Source organism: Mus musculus, chromosome 11, assembly GCF_000001635.26.
Source record: "Mus musculus strain C57BL/6J chromosome 11, GRCm38.p6 C57BL/6J".
Lineage (NCBI taxonomy): Eukaryota > Metazoa > Chordata > Mammalia > Rodentia > Muridae > Mus > Mus musculus.
Genome location: NC_000077.6, coordinates 11255852 through 11274935, shown reverse-complemented (window position 1 = coordinate 11274935; position 19084 = coordinate 11255852). Strand labels below are relative to the sequence as shown.

At 37.9% G+C, this 19084-nt stretch overlaps 1 protein-coding gene across 4 annotated transcripts in view; it reads right to left on the bottom strand.

Annotated features, from left to right (window-relative positions):
• Nucleotides 1–5640: 5640 nt before the first annotated feature.
• The window catches only part of Vwc2 (von Willebrand factor C domain containing 2), a 155428-nt gene continuing 141984 nt past the window's right edge, over nt 5641–19084 (bottom strand). Inside the window, exons 4-5 of one of the 4 annotated variants that reach the window (XR_380971.3) lie at nt 13177–13567; nt 5641–8802 (exon numbers count right to left, since the gene is read on the bottom strand). Coding sequence is in view for 1 of the 4 variants with exons in the window: in NM_177033.3 (NP_796007.1) it covers nt 13416–13567 (152 nt within the window). In the remaining 3 variants the exon portion in view is untranslated. Of the gene's footprint in view, nt 10721–11409; nt 13568–19084 lie in introns of those variants that run through there. The other 3 variants (XR_380970.3, XR_001780018.2, NM_177033.3) reach the window with 3 other exon arrangements.

The following is a 19084-nucleotide window of genomic DNA, read 5'->3' as shown; positions in this document are numbered from 1 at the left end:
ATTAGTCCATTATACATTTTATAACTTTTTGTTATTTGCGCTCTCTCTCTCTCTCTCTCTCTCTCTCTCTCTCTCTCTCTCTCTCTCTCTCTCTCTCTCTCTGTGAGTGTGTGGTGTGTGTGAGTGTGTGTGTGAGTGTGTGAGTGTGTGTGTGTGTGTGTGTGTGTGTGTGTGTGTGTGTATGAAGGTAGGTACATGGATACTCTGGCATATGTGTATTGGTCAGAGGACAACTTATGGGAGTCAGCTCTCTCCTTATGGACCATACGGGAACTGGGGCTCAAAGTCAGATTTATGGTTAAGTGCCTTAACTGGCTGTACCATTGCCCTGTTCCTAGCCCATTAAGTTTTGATTCAGCTTCATTCAGGTTCTCAGGACATGGGCAAGATAAAACCAGATTCTTTGACAGACTATAACTCGAATCGTTTCTAGTCAATATCCCAACAGGGTCATTGTTCCCATCTAGAATCTTATGAATGGGGCTTCAACTGCCCACATTTACCTTGGTATTCTGTCTTCAAAACTCCCACCACAGTAACACACTAAGCTCAGCATATGAGGGTATCTTTTGCATATAGCTTCAAATGCTCCCATACTTAATCTCACAAACCAGAACTATGTGGTCAGTTTTATCACAATACCCTCATTTCATGGTATCAATTTCCCGTATTAGTTAGTTTGTATTGCAATGACACAGTAGCTAACAAAGCAACTTCAGAAAGAGAGGGTTTATTTCAGGTCACAGTTGGAGTGTGTAGACTATCGTAACAAGGAAGCAATGATGACAGGAGGGTGAATTGGCTTATCATATTACATCTACTGTGGGGAAGGAGTGGGTGAATGTTGGTGGGGTTTTTTGTTTGTTTGTTTGTTTGTTTTTCTCCTCTTCATTTAGTAGGAGATGCCAGTGCATGAGCTAGTACCATTCACATTCAGAATGGATTGTAAATCCTTCTGGAAACACCCACATAGAAACATTCTGATGGACATACATAGAGGTGTGTCTCTATGGTTGAGTTGAAATTTCTGAAGTTGACCAAGCTGTTCTACAGTTCCTGCCTCTGTGAAGTAAAGCAGTTTACAAACATTGTTTACCCAGTGATGGTAGTTTACCTGAGTCCCTGTACTTGAGAAGTTAAAGCAGAATGATATGAATTTGAGGCTAGCCTCAATTAAGTAATTCTATGCTAGCCTAGGCTACAGTGTGAGTCCATTATTTTAAAAAATAAAAACACAGTCTTTAGACAATATTGTTATCCAGACTTTCTTTTTGTGTCGGTAATAAATGAAAAACACATACTCAGATTGTTGGGTGTTCTGGGTTCTTTATTATATAGAAGCTTTCATTTGTATCTTCTATAATTCCACAAAATATTAAGAAAAACATGTATGAGTATCCTGGATACCATCTTGGTAAACTCCTGAGATGCTGAGTATAACTTCCAGAATAATTGTTCTCATGTTAATTTTATCAGCATCAAATAGTCTGTCAGATAGCTGTTACCTTCTAGATATTTCTCAGAAACTGAGACCTTCATTATTGGCTGTTTCAACCTTGCCTCTGAAACAGTGAAAACAATGCTGCCTCTTCCAGGCCGGACTAATCCATGGTGTTTTTACTGTTTCTATATTTGTGGGATCATTGCTCCACTCTGTAGAGTATCATAAAGCTGCCTGCCTTCCCTTGCCACTAGGTCATCCCTTTCCTGACCTTTGCATCATCTTTTTTCTCTGAGCCTGATGGCTGATTAATCATCTCAGAGACACAAGTGAAACATGGGAACTTTGGTAGACTTCCTCAGGTCCCAAGTCTTAACACAGGTATCATATTTACACCTTTATTGGTTGTGTCAAGTTGAGAAATGAAGATGTGGGAAGAAAGTCACACTCTATTCAGAAAGAAGCAGAAGGCTCCCACTCTAAAGTGCATTCATGTTCTTTATGTCTTTGGACTCTAATGACAGTTCTTCAGTTATTTGGAATTGTGTCTTAATTTTCAACATACCTAAGTTTTGTTTTGTTATTCTTGTTGAGTTGGAGTTTAGTGAGATTGCCATCAAGCTTTATTATTTGTGTGCTGTCAGTTCTTCATAGTGACTCTTGTTTTGTGACTCGGCGTATTTATTACTTGTAAATTTCCAAGTGTGCTCATGAAACATGAACATCCTGTGATTATTCAGAAAGAGTTACATGTCCCTTTAGTCAGATTTGTGTTTCTTTATATATAATGGTATTTTTTTCTCCTAAATGTTCTATCAGTTAGATATGAAAGTATCTTATATGGCACATACTTATCTTATAAACACCCAATGGTGATTTATGCTCTAGATTACTATCCACATTTTTAAAAGCAATAATTGAGACAAGGATGTGTGAATCAAATAAAAACTGGAAGAGTTCACACCCCTGTAGAAAATCACTAGAAGCAATATCAAGATCCTTTCAGAAGAAGAAGCCACTCATAGTATTAGTAAAAGGAGCAAGACCCAGCAGGATGACAGATGTGGTCCTGTTTACAAACAAAAAAACCCAAAGCACAACATAGTAGGTCTGACCAGATGACTAAAGGGCTAACTGTACCTGTTGCCAAGTCTATTGACCTGAATTCAATTGTGGGGAGCTGGGAGCCTATATGGTCATAATAAAAACTGACTTCTACACGCTCCCCTGTCCCTCCACACATGTATACTGTACCAAAAGTAAATATATAGAAAAATAAGTGGAGCTGGAAAGGTTGCTCGGTGGTTATTCCGCAGCACTTACTGCTCTGGAAGAACCTAGGCTAAATTCTTAGCGCCCACCTGGTAGCTTACAATCATCTATAACTTTAGTCTCTGGGCCTCTGATACACTCTTCTACATCTGAGAGCACCAGTCAGACACATGGTGCACAGACAAATATGCATGCAAAACTCCCACATGCATAAAGGAAAAAAAGAAAAGAAAAGAGAAAGTTTTACTTAAAATACACTGAACCACCACCATACATAAAAGGACTACACGTATGGAAGAGGTAAATGGAGATGAGTACTATGACTTTCTTGCCAATAAATATTAATTTTAAGTCACTCTCAGCTGCCAGACACCAGTTTTCTCTATGTCTGCAATTCTGCATCAGCCTTCTTTTCCTTCAATGCGCTGAAGATGCTTAACTGGTTTCAGAATTCCATGCTTTCTTTTTATATAAGCTGCTGACATCATTATTCCGTTTTTGTAAATCTATTTCTTAAAACTTTTAGTATTTTCAACTTGTTTTTTTCTGATTCAAATACTGCCAGGCATTATGGTCTGTTCCTGACCCTGCCTTTCTCTATGTTGTCTTGTGCGGCTCTGCCTTTGGCTTGTTTTCGGATTCACCATTCCATTAAGCTCTGAATAATAAGCAGTCAGACCCCTTCAGTGTATTCATTAATTTTAGTTGGTTTTCAAAATTCTTACTAGACTGGTTTAAATTTTGCTAGGTATTTTATGCTTCTAAGCTACTGCTAAAATCCTGGAGTAGTGCCCTGTATCCTTTGAATATTAAATGTTTATTTTATATTCCAGTTCTGATTATCCTATTTAGATCCTGTGGCTCTCTTCCCATTGTTCTTTTTTTCTGCTCCTTGGTGCATATTGATTCATAACCCTGTGTACCCAATTTAGCTTTGATAACATGTTAGGTGTCCTTCAGCAATGCATGGAGTCAAGTTCAGATTTGAGACAATGCCATCTCCTTAAAGAAGAGAGTCCAAGGCCCCTAACAACTTTCGGACCACTGTGATCCACACATTCTGTTATTATATTTCTATTGATATCTCAGTGATTCCGAGGTAGACTATTCAGGGGGAGCCCAGATGAACTTCAGTTCACTTGTGCCCCATGCAGCCATGGGGACACAGATTGAAATATGCAGAAGTCATCAAAGACTCATCTTTTCTGTATCTTGAACACACTTTGAAACTTTTATCCCATGAAATATCAAAAAAAATTTTTTAAGTCTGTCATCATATAATTTGAAGCATGAAGCATGCTCAGGGCAAAAACACAGAAAATGTCAGCTTCCATTCTTTTGGGCTGCTAACTTTGTCCCTATGCTTCGAATTTTCTATTTACTTAGAAAAATGGCAGTTCTGTATGTAGATTTTCTCCTTGCTCTCTGCAGGATGATTACTCTAAAATACGTAATTCTCCAATTCAGGTATGTGAAGTTCTTTATTTTGAATGAATGAATGAATGAATGAATGAATGATGTGTGTGTGTGTGTGTGTGTGTGTGTGTGTGTGTGTGTGTGTGTGTGCAGTCTTCTGTCATCCAGATTGGCCCCAAAGTCTCTATATAGCCAAGGTTGTATTTGAACTCCCAATCCTAACCCTCGTTTCTCCACATTCTGAGGTACTGGAATTAGAAGCAGGCACCATTACACCAGGGTCTTTTCACTTACATTTAAAAGTTTTTAACATATGTTGTCAAAAAGCCATATTAGAAATATGATTAAATGAAAATATATTTGAGTTTCAAAAATCTACTTACTGTTATACATTATACAGTTAGTGCAGTGTATCTGGATATACGTTTACTGTTCACACCATTTACTTTTAGAAATGAGAATCAAAACACATCACCATAGTCAATATCATCAAACATGCTTATAGTATGGATATACTTCACTTTAAGTCCTTGTCAATATTTTACTTAGACATGAAGAAATGTGTGATGCATAGCTGAAGCAACGGTGAGGAGTGTATTTAAATATTTTATAAACAATGATATTTGAGGCATTCGGAATATTTAATAATACTTTTTATTAACATCATTTGAAGTATTTTAACAGACTGAAAAACATTTTAAAAGTGACTACCTGGAAGTGCAAAATGCAGTTTAATAAATATTCTGTAAATCAGTTTATAACATATATATCTATCCAACAAAGTATATGATGTAGGCCTGATGATATAAATTTAGCTCCATGTAAAGTTCTAGTAATACAAAACCATTTCCTCGCAGACACAACACATGAATGGATAAAAAATAAGGTATTATGTCAATCATATTAACTTTTACTGAATTAGAATTTCTAAAACATTTAAATCCAAGTCTCATATTTTTTACTTATATAGTTAATGAATACTCATGTATAACTAGTTCTTCAAAAATAATGCCATCTGCCTCACTCTGTGTTTGAAATAGTCATCTAATGCTCTCAAGAGCTGATACTCTGTCTTATCCCAGAGAACAAGATGAAGACTGAGTTACAAAAGAGGTAGGTCAAGTGCACTTGGTAAACTGAGTGATAGACTAGAATCAGACTCCCCATCAAACATTCTGAAGGATCTTCTAGCACTTGTCCATCCCTGTTTCTGGAAATACTGATTCTATAAATGTGGAGCAAGGCCAAAGTCAAGGATGAGTCTCCTGATGCCTTCTAAGTTTGCTGAGTCCTAACCCTATCCAGCAAAGCAGGCTTTCTTTTTTTTTTTCCTAAAGGGGCTAATTATGTATTAACAGTTTTGAGTTTCACAAGTATTCTTGTCAGCGGTTTCCAGGTTTTTAACACACCTCTTACTATCTGTACTGCTCTAAATTTTAACATCTCCGTTCCCCACAGTAATCATTCACTCTGATTTTCCTCTTATATAATATTATTTGTCCCTTCAGTTGTCATTATAATTTTTAGTGTACAAAAAAGCCCATTGTATATTTTTAAGACATTTAACCTTGCCTTAAACAGAAATCCAATTCTGTTTCTGATTTAAGGGTTACATGCATATATATGTGAATTTTTAAATATATCAATTGGCTGTGGTTAACATATAACCTAGAAAAAGATACAGAAAATAATATTTTTATATCAACTACTTTTATTGAAACCATACCTATTTCAAAGTAGGAATATATTCCTGGGTCAGAAATAGAGAATACATGGGCATGGCCAGGGTGTGGACCCTGGTAATGCAAAGTCCAACCTGTCTAGTCACCTCCACAACTGTTGGCATTGTTTTAATTGGGAGGTTTTTTTTTTTATCGTTGTTTCTGTTTGATCACTAATAGACTTAAAACTACAAGCCAGTCAGTGTGCAAACATGGGCAGGCTGCTACTGAATGAGTTTAATCCAAAGTTTCAGAAAGCTGCGTGAAAAAAAGTAAGTCATAGTCAGTAGGCACTTAGCTTTCCTAAGCATTGCTGCTTTGTAATGTTTACTTCCTGATTTTATGTCTAGCTGCTGTATATAATTAGGTAGCCAACACATTGTTTTTAAATGGTAAATAATGTTACTGGTATAAGGTATTGACCTGAATGTAAAAGCTAAGAATGGCAATTGGTACAATCACTTATTTGCATTGACTTACAGCCTTCAGGGAGCATGCTGGAGTAAGGGGTCTATGGAGCCAAAGAGTACACACTGATCACTACCCTGGCCTGATGGCCTTAGAACACAGAGTGTGTCATTAACTGTGGAATAAGTGAGAGATTGGCTAGGGCTCACACTACTCCCCTTGGGAAAATGCTGAATGGAGGATGCTCTATCCCTTCTTTGAATCAGCCTGCGAATTCCCTGTGAATATAGTGCATATTCTGGGCTTTGACCTCAGTGATATCACCAAAACTGGATGTTTTTCTCACAGCAGAGTTGATGATAGCAGGCAGACACTAGAATCGAAAATGTAGTATTTTCCATAGATTGTCAGCTAATAAAGGATAGTTTTCCTCATCAGCTAATATATGCTAGTTTATATATTATGTTAATATATAAATAATGTTATTATGTAATAATATTTAAATATTATTATTTATATATTATGTTAATATATGTCCATTAAGATTTGAGTATGAAATGTCCCCCACAGGCGCATTTGTTGACTATTTCGTGGCACTTGCTCAATGAATGCTTCCTAGACATATTTTGGAAGCTGATAAAAACTTTGAGAGACAAGGCTGAGGGAGGAAGTATGTTCCCTGGGGGCATGCTTGTTTCATTTCTTTTTGCTGCCAGAGGTGAGAACCTGCCCAAGGCCAAGCTTCGACCACAGCAATGTATTGTGGAGCTAGCGACCATGAGATGGAACGTCTGAAGCTGTAAGCAAAGATAAATACAGCATCCTGTATAGTGTTTGTGTCAGATATCTTCCACAGCACGAAAAGTCAGTCACCAGTACAGAAAGGATTATAATATGTGGTCGTATTTTATAAACTCAGTACAAGAATTATAAACAAAACCATAAAAATCTATTGTTGTTTGAAAATCCACTTTAATAAGACATGAATACAGTTTAATTAGAAATTAAAACATGTGGCAAGTAGAAAAGGGGGGCCATCAACACTTTTGGGAGGAGCAGCTCTTAGCTGACAAGTTTCAGGACTGCAGCTGAGTTAGGAGAGACTGGTGCTGTCCATTCCCTCCTGTGTTTCTTGGGATGTTGCTGGCTCCTTTCTAGAGGTCAGTGTCTAAACATGAATGAGAAGACTTTGTGCCACAGGTTCTGGTCTAAAGCGGACATGGATTCCTGCCCACTCATTCACTAGGTTGAAACTTCAGGCATTTTCTCAAATTCTCGAATGTCCCAAGTAGGGCCAGTGCTAGCCACTTTTGTAGGCATTGTGAGTTTAAATAAGGCAATCAAAATAACCCCAGAGACAAAAATAGAACTGCATTTAATTTTTCAATGTAAAACAAAAGAATAGGGAAATGAACATTCTCATAAATTTATCTAGAAATAAAGTCAAATGTAAATTCCAGAAATTGAAGAAAAAACAGTAAATGTTAGTAAATAAAATACTATTAAATATTAAATAAAACTGGAAAGTGTTTCTACTTCCTGAAAACTGAATTCTAACTAAAGTGGGAGATACTTAGAATTATTTTAACAGGCTACAACAATACCTTAATAAATGATGTTAGGTATATTTCGATTGTACTTGATATTACCATGCCTGTATGATGAGTTTTATTTTCTCATTAGAGAATCACAGGTATGCGTTTCATGCATCATAAACTGTCAGCAGGCCAAACACTTGGAGCACATCTTCATTTAAGTTTTCATGTTACTGAATCTTTGAGTGAACATTCTCACCATGATTGACAGTATCACTTAGAAGTTGGTAGATTTATTCAGTTAACCATTAGGCATTTAAAATTAGGTTTTGTTCCTACTTGTTTTTATGGTAAATCAAAACCAGCAAGTGCTTTCCAAATGAGAGTGAGGTTTGCCATTGTGATGAAGGTCACCAGCCATTGCCTTTAAACCCTTTTCCAACACAGTTGGAGCTTCTGGATCTCGATGTGCGCAACTTGGTTCCCTGTCATCAGTTTCATAGACGCCGCTGCACTGCTCAGTTGTATTACACAGAAGCATGGAGATATGCAGATACACTCATTCCTAAAATAAAGTCTAGGATATGAAGTTTTTATTTAAAATTGGTATAAACAAAGAAATACCAAAACTGTAAACTTGATCACCTTTATTATAAGTACCACGGTTTTCATTAGAAGTTTCCTTCAGTATTAGAACTTTTACATCAAAGCAATTAGTCTTGACTTTCATCAGAACTGACCATTGATTGTCACATCTAACCTTAACCATGACAGCAGTGAGGGATTTGATCTGTGGATGGTCATGGCCTAGATGTGTGAAATATGCTAAAACTCTGGGAAAAAAAAAACAGGCAGGGAGACAACAGTGGGAACTTTGGTTTGATGCACTGTTTGAGCCAGTGCTTGGTCCACAGGTGTAGTGGACTGGATGTGATTCAGTAAAGTGAACTCAGCATTGAGTAGGTGATGCTTGCAGAAGTGATTGTCTCATAATATGAATTAAAGGTATCTAGAAATAAGAGGAAAACACAAAAAAATTAACCGTTAGCTGTGAACAAACTTTTTTTTCCATACCAGACTAGATTGAACTGGGGCTTTCTGCATGTGAAATTTCTTTACCATTGAGGTATACCCTACCCATTAAATGATATATTTATGTATGTAGTAGTCCTAAAGATAAAAAACCCCAGGTTTTCGTGCATGCTAGTCAAGCACGCTTCCACTTAGCCTCCTACAAACTCGACTTAGGATGTAATTTTTCATGTATGTGCTAAAATGACACCAAATTACTGCTATGACAGGGACTCAGGGTGGCAATCCAATTAAGGAGTGTAGAATCCTCCTCGAAGCAGCTGTTCCTTTTTCACAAACTCCTACAGGTGTCCAAAAGAGACAGGGTGAGTCCCTAGCTAAGAGCTGGCAGGTTCCAGGATCTGTCACCTGGGGAATGAGTTTACATCAAATTGTGGTGGCAGGGGCAGCAGTGGGGGAGGTGACCCCCCCCCCCAGTATGAATCAGAACCTAGCTGGAGACTTATACTCTGATGGCTCCCCTCCCCCAAAGGGAGCCCCGTAAGAAGAAACTCTCATTCTCAGTCTACTGCTAGGATTATGGTTTCCTTTCTTCAGAACACCCACCATGGTGTCTGTCTCTGGTGTTGCAGACTGTCTCGGGTTTCCTCAGAGGCTCTGTCATGCTGTTCCCAACTGTCTCCCTGTCCTCAGCATTCATAAATTTCCCAATAACCTCTTTACTCAGAGCAATTCATCTTAGTGTCCCTTTGACCCCCAATTTGAGACCTTCAGTACTGAAAATGCTTAGAGAAGAACAGTACTTAGAACCCCTTCGAGAAGGGTCTGGGTGCCCAGTACCTACTGCTAACAGGACTGTGTCCTCTCATAGCCCCAGGCTGTTTTTAAAGACAACTCTTCTGAGGAAGGTTGGTTGTTCTGTGCAATTAGGATCCTCCAAACAATCAAATGAAAACAAGATCCATGTTTAGAAAGCTAAAACCTCAGATGGAAGAAGCTAACTTTGAATGAGGAGATGATGTAAGTAGTCTCCTATCTCCCCGAGGCGGGAAGAGCCTGGAATTCGATGAACAGATACTGTAGCATGGATTCATTCCAGAGTCAGTGACTGCATAGAGCATCTTCTCTCAGATACTACTACTGAGAAGAGTGCAGAGCAGGTCCACCAAGAAGCTCAGGTCACAGAAGGTACTGCCAAAGTCTGTTACCAGTCAGACTTTTCTATACTTCAGGTACTGCCCAGGATCTTGATGAAAAGACATGTACATTATTACCCTTCCTCCTTACAGCATTTTAGAGAAAAACAAAAAGTCTTTAGAAATCTAAAATTATCTGTTGCCTATTGAAACAAAGTTAATAGATTGTTAGTATTTGTTAAATTATTCTTTGTTTATAATTTTGTTTTATGTATGCTTAAATAGTCTATATTTAAAATAACATGCTTGTTTTTCAACAATTTTTGGTTTAAATTGTGCATTTGTATGCTTTAAACAAGATGAACATTAAACATATCTCATTGTTTAAAATAAAAACAAAGAATAGGAAATCTCTGAATTTTTGACATAGTTAAGAGTGTTTTAGACATTGTTTCCATACAGTGCTAAGGAAGCAAAGAGGAGAGGTAGTTCAGCATAAATATATTAAACTTTAAAACATATGAGAATTAATCTTAATCTCTTGGTGTACTTTATCAGATCAGACAATGATACTGTGAATATTTAAATATTAAAATTAATATAATCACTTTATGGCTCCACCTGAGGCATGTGAGTTCCTTGAAGGCACAGACATTCTGGCCTTTCTGCATACCTGTCACAGGGCCCCAATGCATCTTGTGATGATTGCTGTATTTGGGGGTGAAGCAAGGCTTCTGAAATGACTGTTCTTGCCTTTCCCTGCAAAGTATGGGAGACTGAAGATTGAACCCAAAGAAAATGGCGTGTCTCGTAAGATTGCATTCTTTCTGGAGCTCTATGGCTCACATAGGAAGCTAAACATAGGTTGGTATTTTAGGAACACATTCATACAACTCATAAACACAACTTCGTTTTTAACTGGATTAAATCCCTAATAATTATGAATTACTCACAAAGTAGGCGTGTTACAATTTTGGAGAATTGTGGCATTAAAAAAAAACATGTATAGTTGGATAGTGGGATTCAAACAATCAAGTCATTTGAACTCATACTATCCCCATGTTATTATGCAGTTAAAGTTAACTAGCTTATGTTGCGTTATTGAGAACTTCAGCAAAGACTTATGTCCACATGGGGAAGGAAAGTAAATAATCTAGCTGAAACAGCTCTCTAGACCTGATTTGCAGGGGAACACCTTCCATCAAAAGTAATAATAATTCCATTACTTAGGACATTCAGTGCAGAGAACCTGGTTCTTGCACATTTGTCTTGGGTATGGTGTGAGTTATTGTAATGCACTGCTCCAGCACCCAGCAGTGTGCCTGAGACACACAGTGTGGGGCCCACTGTCTACATCAAGGATGTCGTTCCCCAGACGACATTGTGCTCATTTTCTTTGCAGAAGAATGAGATTTGTTGGCACTCTCATAGCATTTATGTTTTTTTTTCCCACTGCAATAATCTGAGAGCCCATTTTTCCATTCTGTAGGAATTCTATTGCCAAGGAAAATAAGAAAATTGGGCCTCATACACTGCAATTGTAATTCACCATGTCTTATGTGGAGAAAAGAGGCAGATTGTATGTAATTACAACTGGCTCAATAGCCCATGTATGTTAGGAGGATAAGTCATTTGTTGGCAAGATGGTAACCTTAGATGACCTTTGTTTTAAAGGAAATCTACTGTTGAGTAATGGAAGGACAGATGGTGCCTAACAGGCTTTCATACTAACATTTAAGTGTTGGAAAGCTGAAAACAGGTACCTGAGAGTAACTAGCCAATAATACCCCTGAGTATTTTCATGAAATTGATGTACATGCTACTCTGCCTATGCTGTGCTACCCAAAATATTCTTCAGAATCAAGGTAAAATATAAGCATATGCAAATGTATTGGTAATTTTTGTATTTGTTAAGGTATATAATGATTAACATTTTAATGATGAAAATACATTGATTTTCCTTGGCTGTCATTCAATAATTACTGAAATTCTTGTATACTGGCAGGGTTTGGGGGTATAAATTGTGCTTTTTAGAAATCTTCATTTTCTAGCCTCTAATTTGATTTATATATAATCACATACATTGTGATTTTATAGTCCTGTTATGCTACAGAAACAGATACTCATGAAGAAAACAAACCAGCCCTAATTTCCCTTTGTCTTCACAAGATTTGTTGTGTGATAGGTACTTAACTTTAAAATTTAGAAAAAAAATAAATGGAGGAAAATGTTCTTAAAGTTTGCAAATAGTTACTTTAGTTTTGTTTACACATATTAAGACCCTGACTGCCTCTCTAACTCATGTACCAACTGTTGATGTCACTCGCAGAAAGGGAACTGTTCCTTCAGTGAGCACCACCTAATGACAGTGTTATCATTTAAATTCAAATAAGATAATTTGGGTGATATATTTCTGCAGGAGAGTCTTAGTAGCCTTTATTTTCCAATGCTTAGGCATAACTGGACAAAGAATAGCTTGCTCACACTGCTCTTGATGCACAATCATTTATCATCTCACTATGTCTACTACTGAGGACAGATAGCTATCGTAACTAGCAGTATAGGAACACTGTGCTGATTCCTGAGATGTCTGTGGCATATTTTATATTTCAAGCATAAACTTGTTCAGAAATTTGACTTTTCTTAACTATTTTCCAGAGAATCCAAAGACTCCCTTTCCCTCCTTTTTATAACATCCCAGCTCCACGGACACTAACACAGATATCCCAGCCTTCCTTTTGCTCAGAAAATGAATTGATGTCATGTTTAGAAGAATAGGTACCATGGATGAAAATGAAATGCACATAAGTGTTTATTCATGGGCTGCAATGAGAACTGAGAAAGTACCTGTTAGTAATCTTTATACCTCCATATTACAAATGACTAAGAATAAACTATTAAAAGAAATGGGTTACTAAAATAATCTGTTTGTGTAAATTAGATTGTGTTTTAAGCATTAGATACATAGCATTTGAACAGGATTTTGATATAAAGCACTCATTATTTTCTGGAGTTTTTTGTGGAGTAGAGCATTCCATGTGCAGGTGAGTTTCCTGGAACCACTAGCACCCTTTCGTGATGCAGTGAAGGCTAACAAAGATATACCGGTACACAGTGAGGACGGTTGACAACAGCATTTTTTTAATATATAAGACTCTAATAGAGGGATTATAGAAACACATTTAATATATAATAGTGAACTTTAGTGTACTTACTGTGAAAATAGCACATTTATTTAGAGAGGGAGTATGCCCAAAGTTCTTATTGATGTTTTGAAATACATCCATTTCTGTCTCTTGCTGTATTTGTTACCAAGAAAAACAAAAGTACCAACCATTTTCCTTGACTCCTTATCCAAAGTCTTCTGTTTTTGATTGATATTTCTCAGAGTCATCTAGAATGTCACATTAGTAAAATATTCTAGAAAAACATGAGAGTTTCTGTATTGTGAAGTCTACATTTGTCTGCACTCATGTCTCGTGCACATGGCTTGCCGTTCAATTCTCCACGTGCCCTCTTCATAAGTGCAGTGACATATGGTGCACTCGTCAGTCTTCACCTCTCTACCAGCTGGGATTACAGCGGTTTCTGCAAAGCAGTTTGGACCTGAAATACAGAGAAATATTTTATACTATTGTGTGCATTAATGTATAGTGTTTATAATTAGGTAAATATCCCTATACTGTGTTTCATTCACCTTCTTATGAAGGACAGTTAGAAAACCCATAACAAGAAACAGAAATACCAACGTTTTTTCTGAAATGAAACCAATATTACTTAAAATTTTAGGACTAAAGCATTGCTATTTTTATAAGTGGTCTATTCCTTTGGGGGCTTTTTTAGAAGCCAAGTCTGTAATCATTAGATTTAACTAAAGTTAAACAATTATTTTATTTAAGTACCACTAACCAGAAATCTAGGATCACTCTTCATGGCAGTTTTAGCAGGGAATTGAAACAAAAAAACTGTCATTCCACAACTTTCCCACACGTGTTCAAAAATCAGCTGTCAGAGTTATCAGCATTTCTGTTCAACTGCTGGCTGTAAGCCTCAACCCCAGATTTACTGATTCTTTAAGGTTAGGGGCCAAAGAAGTAAGTTCATAGGTGATGATAATGCTTACCTGACAACCACAGAGCAACAGCCCTAGTTACTGCTCAGAGTTTGTCTCCCACAGTCCTTAAGAACTAAGAATAACTGTAACCTTTCCTAGCAATGCCAAGTAAAAGCTTGTGAGCACAAAGGCGTGCCTTTGCTGCTTAATTTCAGAATATTAAACCAAGGATATGAAAATGAATAGGAAAAATATTTTCAGTGTGAGTTGAAACTAATGCTACTATAAAAGATTACTTGATTGGTCCTTAGGGAAAAAACCTCTTAGGTCAGTTCTAGTCCCTTTGGGCCCTGTGTCTGAAGTACATTCTCTATTCAGCAAGAGACATATACCGTCTACCTCTTGGGGGTGACCAAGAGCAACAGTAAATTAGAAGGTGCCATGTAAGCTTCTGAAGAAGGAAAGTAACCAATATTATACCATAATCCTTAGGGTACAATAATGGCAGACATATCTTGGTGCTAGGCAACAGCTCTCTAATTGAACTTAAGGCCCACTCAATAAGAGGGAAATCATGTCTGGTACTGGAAATCTACCCAAGTACCCAGGGATAGTGAAGTCATAGATTTTGGAAGAGACCTTACAACTGCCATGATAACAAAACCAGAGTAATCCCTAACTATATTCTAAGTTTTTGTCCTTATACCCACAGATAAGTATAGTCCTTATCTCTCATCAAGGAAACTCCTCTTTTCAGTAGATGGAGATCATTACAGAAAAACCCAGGCAATCAGACTGCAGAATTGTGGAGCACAGTCCCAACTGAAAAATCTACAGTACAACTTCTGTACCTAAGTTTCAGAGGTCATTGTAGAAGAGGGAACAGACAGCTTGAAAGATCCAGAGGACCAGGGAGTTTGCTGTACTATTATATGTTATAGGCATGTCAAAAGCTACATCCATGAAGCCCCACTAACATGGCTGACTAAACATGACTTGAACAGAGATAATACCAATAGACACACTAGTCTTTAAAGGGAGTTCTTAGAACTACAGACAACTAAGAGATGATGAGAGAAGCAGAAGTTGCCTTCCCTAGGGAAGAACACACCAATTGGTTTATCCAATCCCAAAGGGTCAACCCTGAAAACATACATACATATAGCTAATACTATACAGACTAAAGCAGTTTACACTTTACACATGTAGAAAACATGTATAAGTTAAATTATACACCTAACTGTTTTTAAAAATGCTATGAATTTGAAAGAGAACAAGCGGTCAGTGTATGGAAGAGTTTGAAGGGTACAGCAAGGAGAAAATGTATATACTATAACCTTAAAGTTATCTTTAAATTACCGTTAAATGGTTACTGGGGCCAGAGATGGCTCCCTACACAAAGTGCTTGCAACAAGAGCTGGATGACCTGAGTTAGATTTGCCAAACTGAAAAAATTGATCTCCAGAGAGTTTCCCTCTGATCTCCACAGTGATACACATGGTGTACATGGGCTCACACAACACACATGGTATTTGTATTATCACTAGCTTTATTTTATAACACATATACCTACAACTGTGAAGCCTACAAATGCCCACTAGAGTTAAAATATTAGACGACGTTTGAACCTAAATAGAAGCTCCCAACATTGAATAACAATTTTTCAGAATTCTCACTCATCAGATTTCTTTGCTTCTAAAATCTTTCAGAACATCACCCCAAACACGAATATGTTTAGTTATAGTGTGTGAGGATATCACAGATAGTAAAAGCTTTTGATAGAAACTTAAAAGTCAGTCCAACAGATATCTGCAATAACATTGACCCTTTCCTGTTACATTAACTTCTGAGGGAACAAGTCACATTTCTTTGCTGGATATTTTTCTAAGTATTGTCTTTGGAGTGAGCACACCCACACTCACTGATACACTTACATGCACACATGTGAGTATATGTGGCCCCTTCTCTGTCATTTGCCTTTTTCTGGTCTTCTGCTTAGATTTTGAAGTTCTGCCCTTGATCACTGTCTCTTCTTTTGTTTCCCTCCTTTCTTTCCTTTATTAGTCTTCCTTTGACTATTCTACCTTTCCTGTAGAGACCTCAAACTTTCAGCAATTACCCCTTTGAGATGATGGTCAAATTATAGATTCAGCTTTACTGTCTCTCTTGAGTTCCAGTCTTCTAATTCCTGGGGGCAACTGCTGTATTGCCTTCCTGACAGCAGCAGATGGTCTTGCTTTGAGACCCCCCACCCCAAGCCATGTGTGAGCCAGTATTCTGTCTACTTTTGTATTAAGATGTAAATTTTTCAGCGCTTTCAGCCCCATGTCTGCCTGGATGCTGCCATGCTCCTGACTTGATGATAGTGGGCTGAACCTCTGAACCTATAAGTCAGCCCCAATTAAATGTTGTCCTTTATAAGACTTGCTTTGGTCATGTAGTCTCTTCACAGAAATAGAAACTGTCATATTGCTGTTATAGACTTGAGCATGTTTTTTGTTTGGAAGAATGTAGATTTGGGGACTTTGGATTTGGAAAGTAGTGCAATGCTTTAAGTGGGGCTTAATTGTCCATCCTAGTAAGAATATTGAAAACAGTGCTGCTGAGGGCTATTTGAACTGTAGGAACATGACTCGAGAGTTTTCAAAGGAGAAGAATGTTAGTGTGTGGCATAGAAACTGTTTTTGTGATATTTTGGTGAAGAACGTGGCTGCTTTGTCTGAAGAGTTTCTGCAGCTAAAGTAAAAAGATTTAGATTAATTGTATTGACCACAAAGGAAGACTCCAAAAACCCTAGTTTAGACTTTATCCTGTGGTTCAGTATTACATGTTTTGATCAAGAATAACAAGCTTAAAAAGAAAGCGTACAAAATGTATGGTTGAAGCAATAAAGGGATACCAGGAAGTAAAATGGAGCTGAATCTTGGGTTCAAAGAGATAAACAGAGTGATGATATCAGGACCAGATCACACATAGCTAAGCTTATTGTTTGTATTTGCAGTTATACAATTATGATGTAGTCATTGCTTTTACTTGGACAAATTATTGTGTGTCAAATTGACATGTGATAGCACAAGCTTTTGATCTGAATCTTAAAACATAATCACCATGAAAAGCGTAGGTCCAGGCATGTGGTGCACACCTTTAACACAGGAGACAGAGGCAAGTACATCTCTGAGTGCAAGATCAGCCTGTTACTTAAGTCCAGATATGGCAGACCATGCCGTTAAATCCAGCATTCAGAAGACAGAGCCATGCACATTTCTTGAGTTCAAGGTCAGTCTACAGAGCAAGTTCCATGACAGCCAAGCTTAGGCAGTGAAGGAGTTGGAGAACAGAAAGCTAGTGATTGTGTAATAGAATATAGGGATAAGTTCCAACCCCAGCAAACAGCAGAACTTGGCAGCTTCAGCCATGTGGCTCTGGATTTAGAGCCAAGAATAGAAGGGATTACTGGGACAATTGATGTTGTTTAGCTAGATCTAAGAAATTAAGCAGTGATTAAAAGACCAGAATCACTGAGGTGAAATCTTCCAGAAAGTGTTTTCTGAGAACACAAAGACTTCCTTCCATTCACCAAGGCTGACCTTGCTACAGCTACTGCTGAGTTCCAGATCTTCCAGCAGCAGAAACCACTACTGAGCCCCATTTCTTGATGTGGCCAGCCAACAACCTGGTGGCAGGTTGACTATGTTGGACCACTTCCTCTGGAAAGCACAACGTTTTTTCTTACTGGAATAGATATTTATTCTGGTTATAGATTTGCCTTTCTTGCATGTAATGCTTCCACTAAAAACAGCATTCATGGACTTATAGAATGCCTTGTCCACCACCATGGCATTCCACACAGAGTTGCTTCTGACGAAGGACTCCATTTCACCACCAGAGAAGTGCAGCAGTGGACCCATGATCATGGAATTCACTTGTCTTATCAGTAATGTTCCCCACAACCTTGAAGCAGCTGGCCTGATTGAAATATAGAATGGCCCTTTGAAGATACAATTACAGAAACAGCTAGATGGCAGCAGCATGGGGGTTGGGGCAGGGCTCTTTAGGAGGCAGTATATACTTTGAATCATCATTCTATATATGATACAGTTTTGCCCATAACCAAGATTCAGGAGTACAGGAATCAAGGGGCGGTAAAAGGAATAGTTCCACTTACTATCACTCCTACAGACCCATTAACAAAGCTTTTGCTTCCTGTTGCCTCAACACTAAGTTATGCTGGCCTAAAAGTTTTGGTTCTAGAGTAGGGAGTGTTCCTGCCAGGAACCACAACAAACATTCCATACAGCTGGAAGCTCAGACTTCCCCCTGGTCATTTTGTGCTTCTAATGCCTTTAAACCAACAGGCTAAGAAAGGAATAACAGTGTTAAGAGGGGTGATAGGTCCAGATTACTATGGGGGAAATTGGATTGCCTCTCCACAATGGAGGTAAGAAAGATTATGTCTGGAGAGCAGGTAATCCTTTAGTGTGTCTCTTAGCACTACCATGTCCTGTGATTAAAGTCAATGGGAAACTACTAATCCTGCCTAATCCAAGCAGGATGACAAAGGGCACAGACCCAACAGGAAGGATGGTAGAGGTTACTCGTCCAGGAAAACAGCCAAGACCTGCTGAGGTGCTTACAGAGGGAGTAGGAAGTACATAATGGGTAGTAGAGGAAGGCAGCTGTAAATACCATCTAAGGCCACATGATCAGTTGCAGAAACAAGGATTATAAATGGCGTGAGTGCTTCTGTTTTAAGAACACATTTGTATAGATATTTGGGCTCCCCCCCCATTTCTTTAGCATCAATTAAGAGAATATCAATGGCTATTTAAGTTGAGATACTAAAAGGAAGTTTCTCAAGGGACATTGACCTATTCTAAATTTACAATCCATATGCGATTATATGAGTATTTATGACCTGATTGTTGTTTCATTTGGATATGAGATATAATTTATGTCAGATTGACAAGGGATGGATTGTGATGGCTACTCTTGGTTGTCAATTTGACTATTTCTGGAATGAACTACAATCCAGAAATGAAGGGTACACCTATGACCCAGATCTTGAGGCA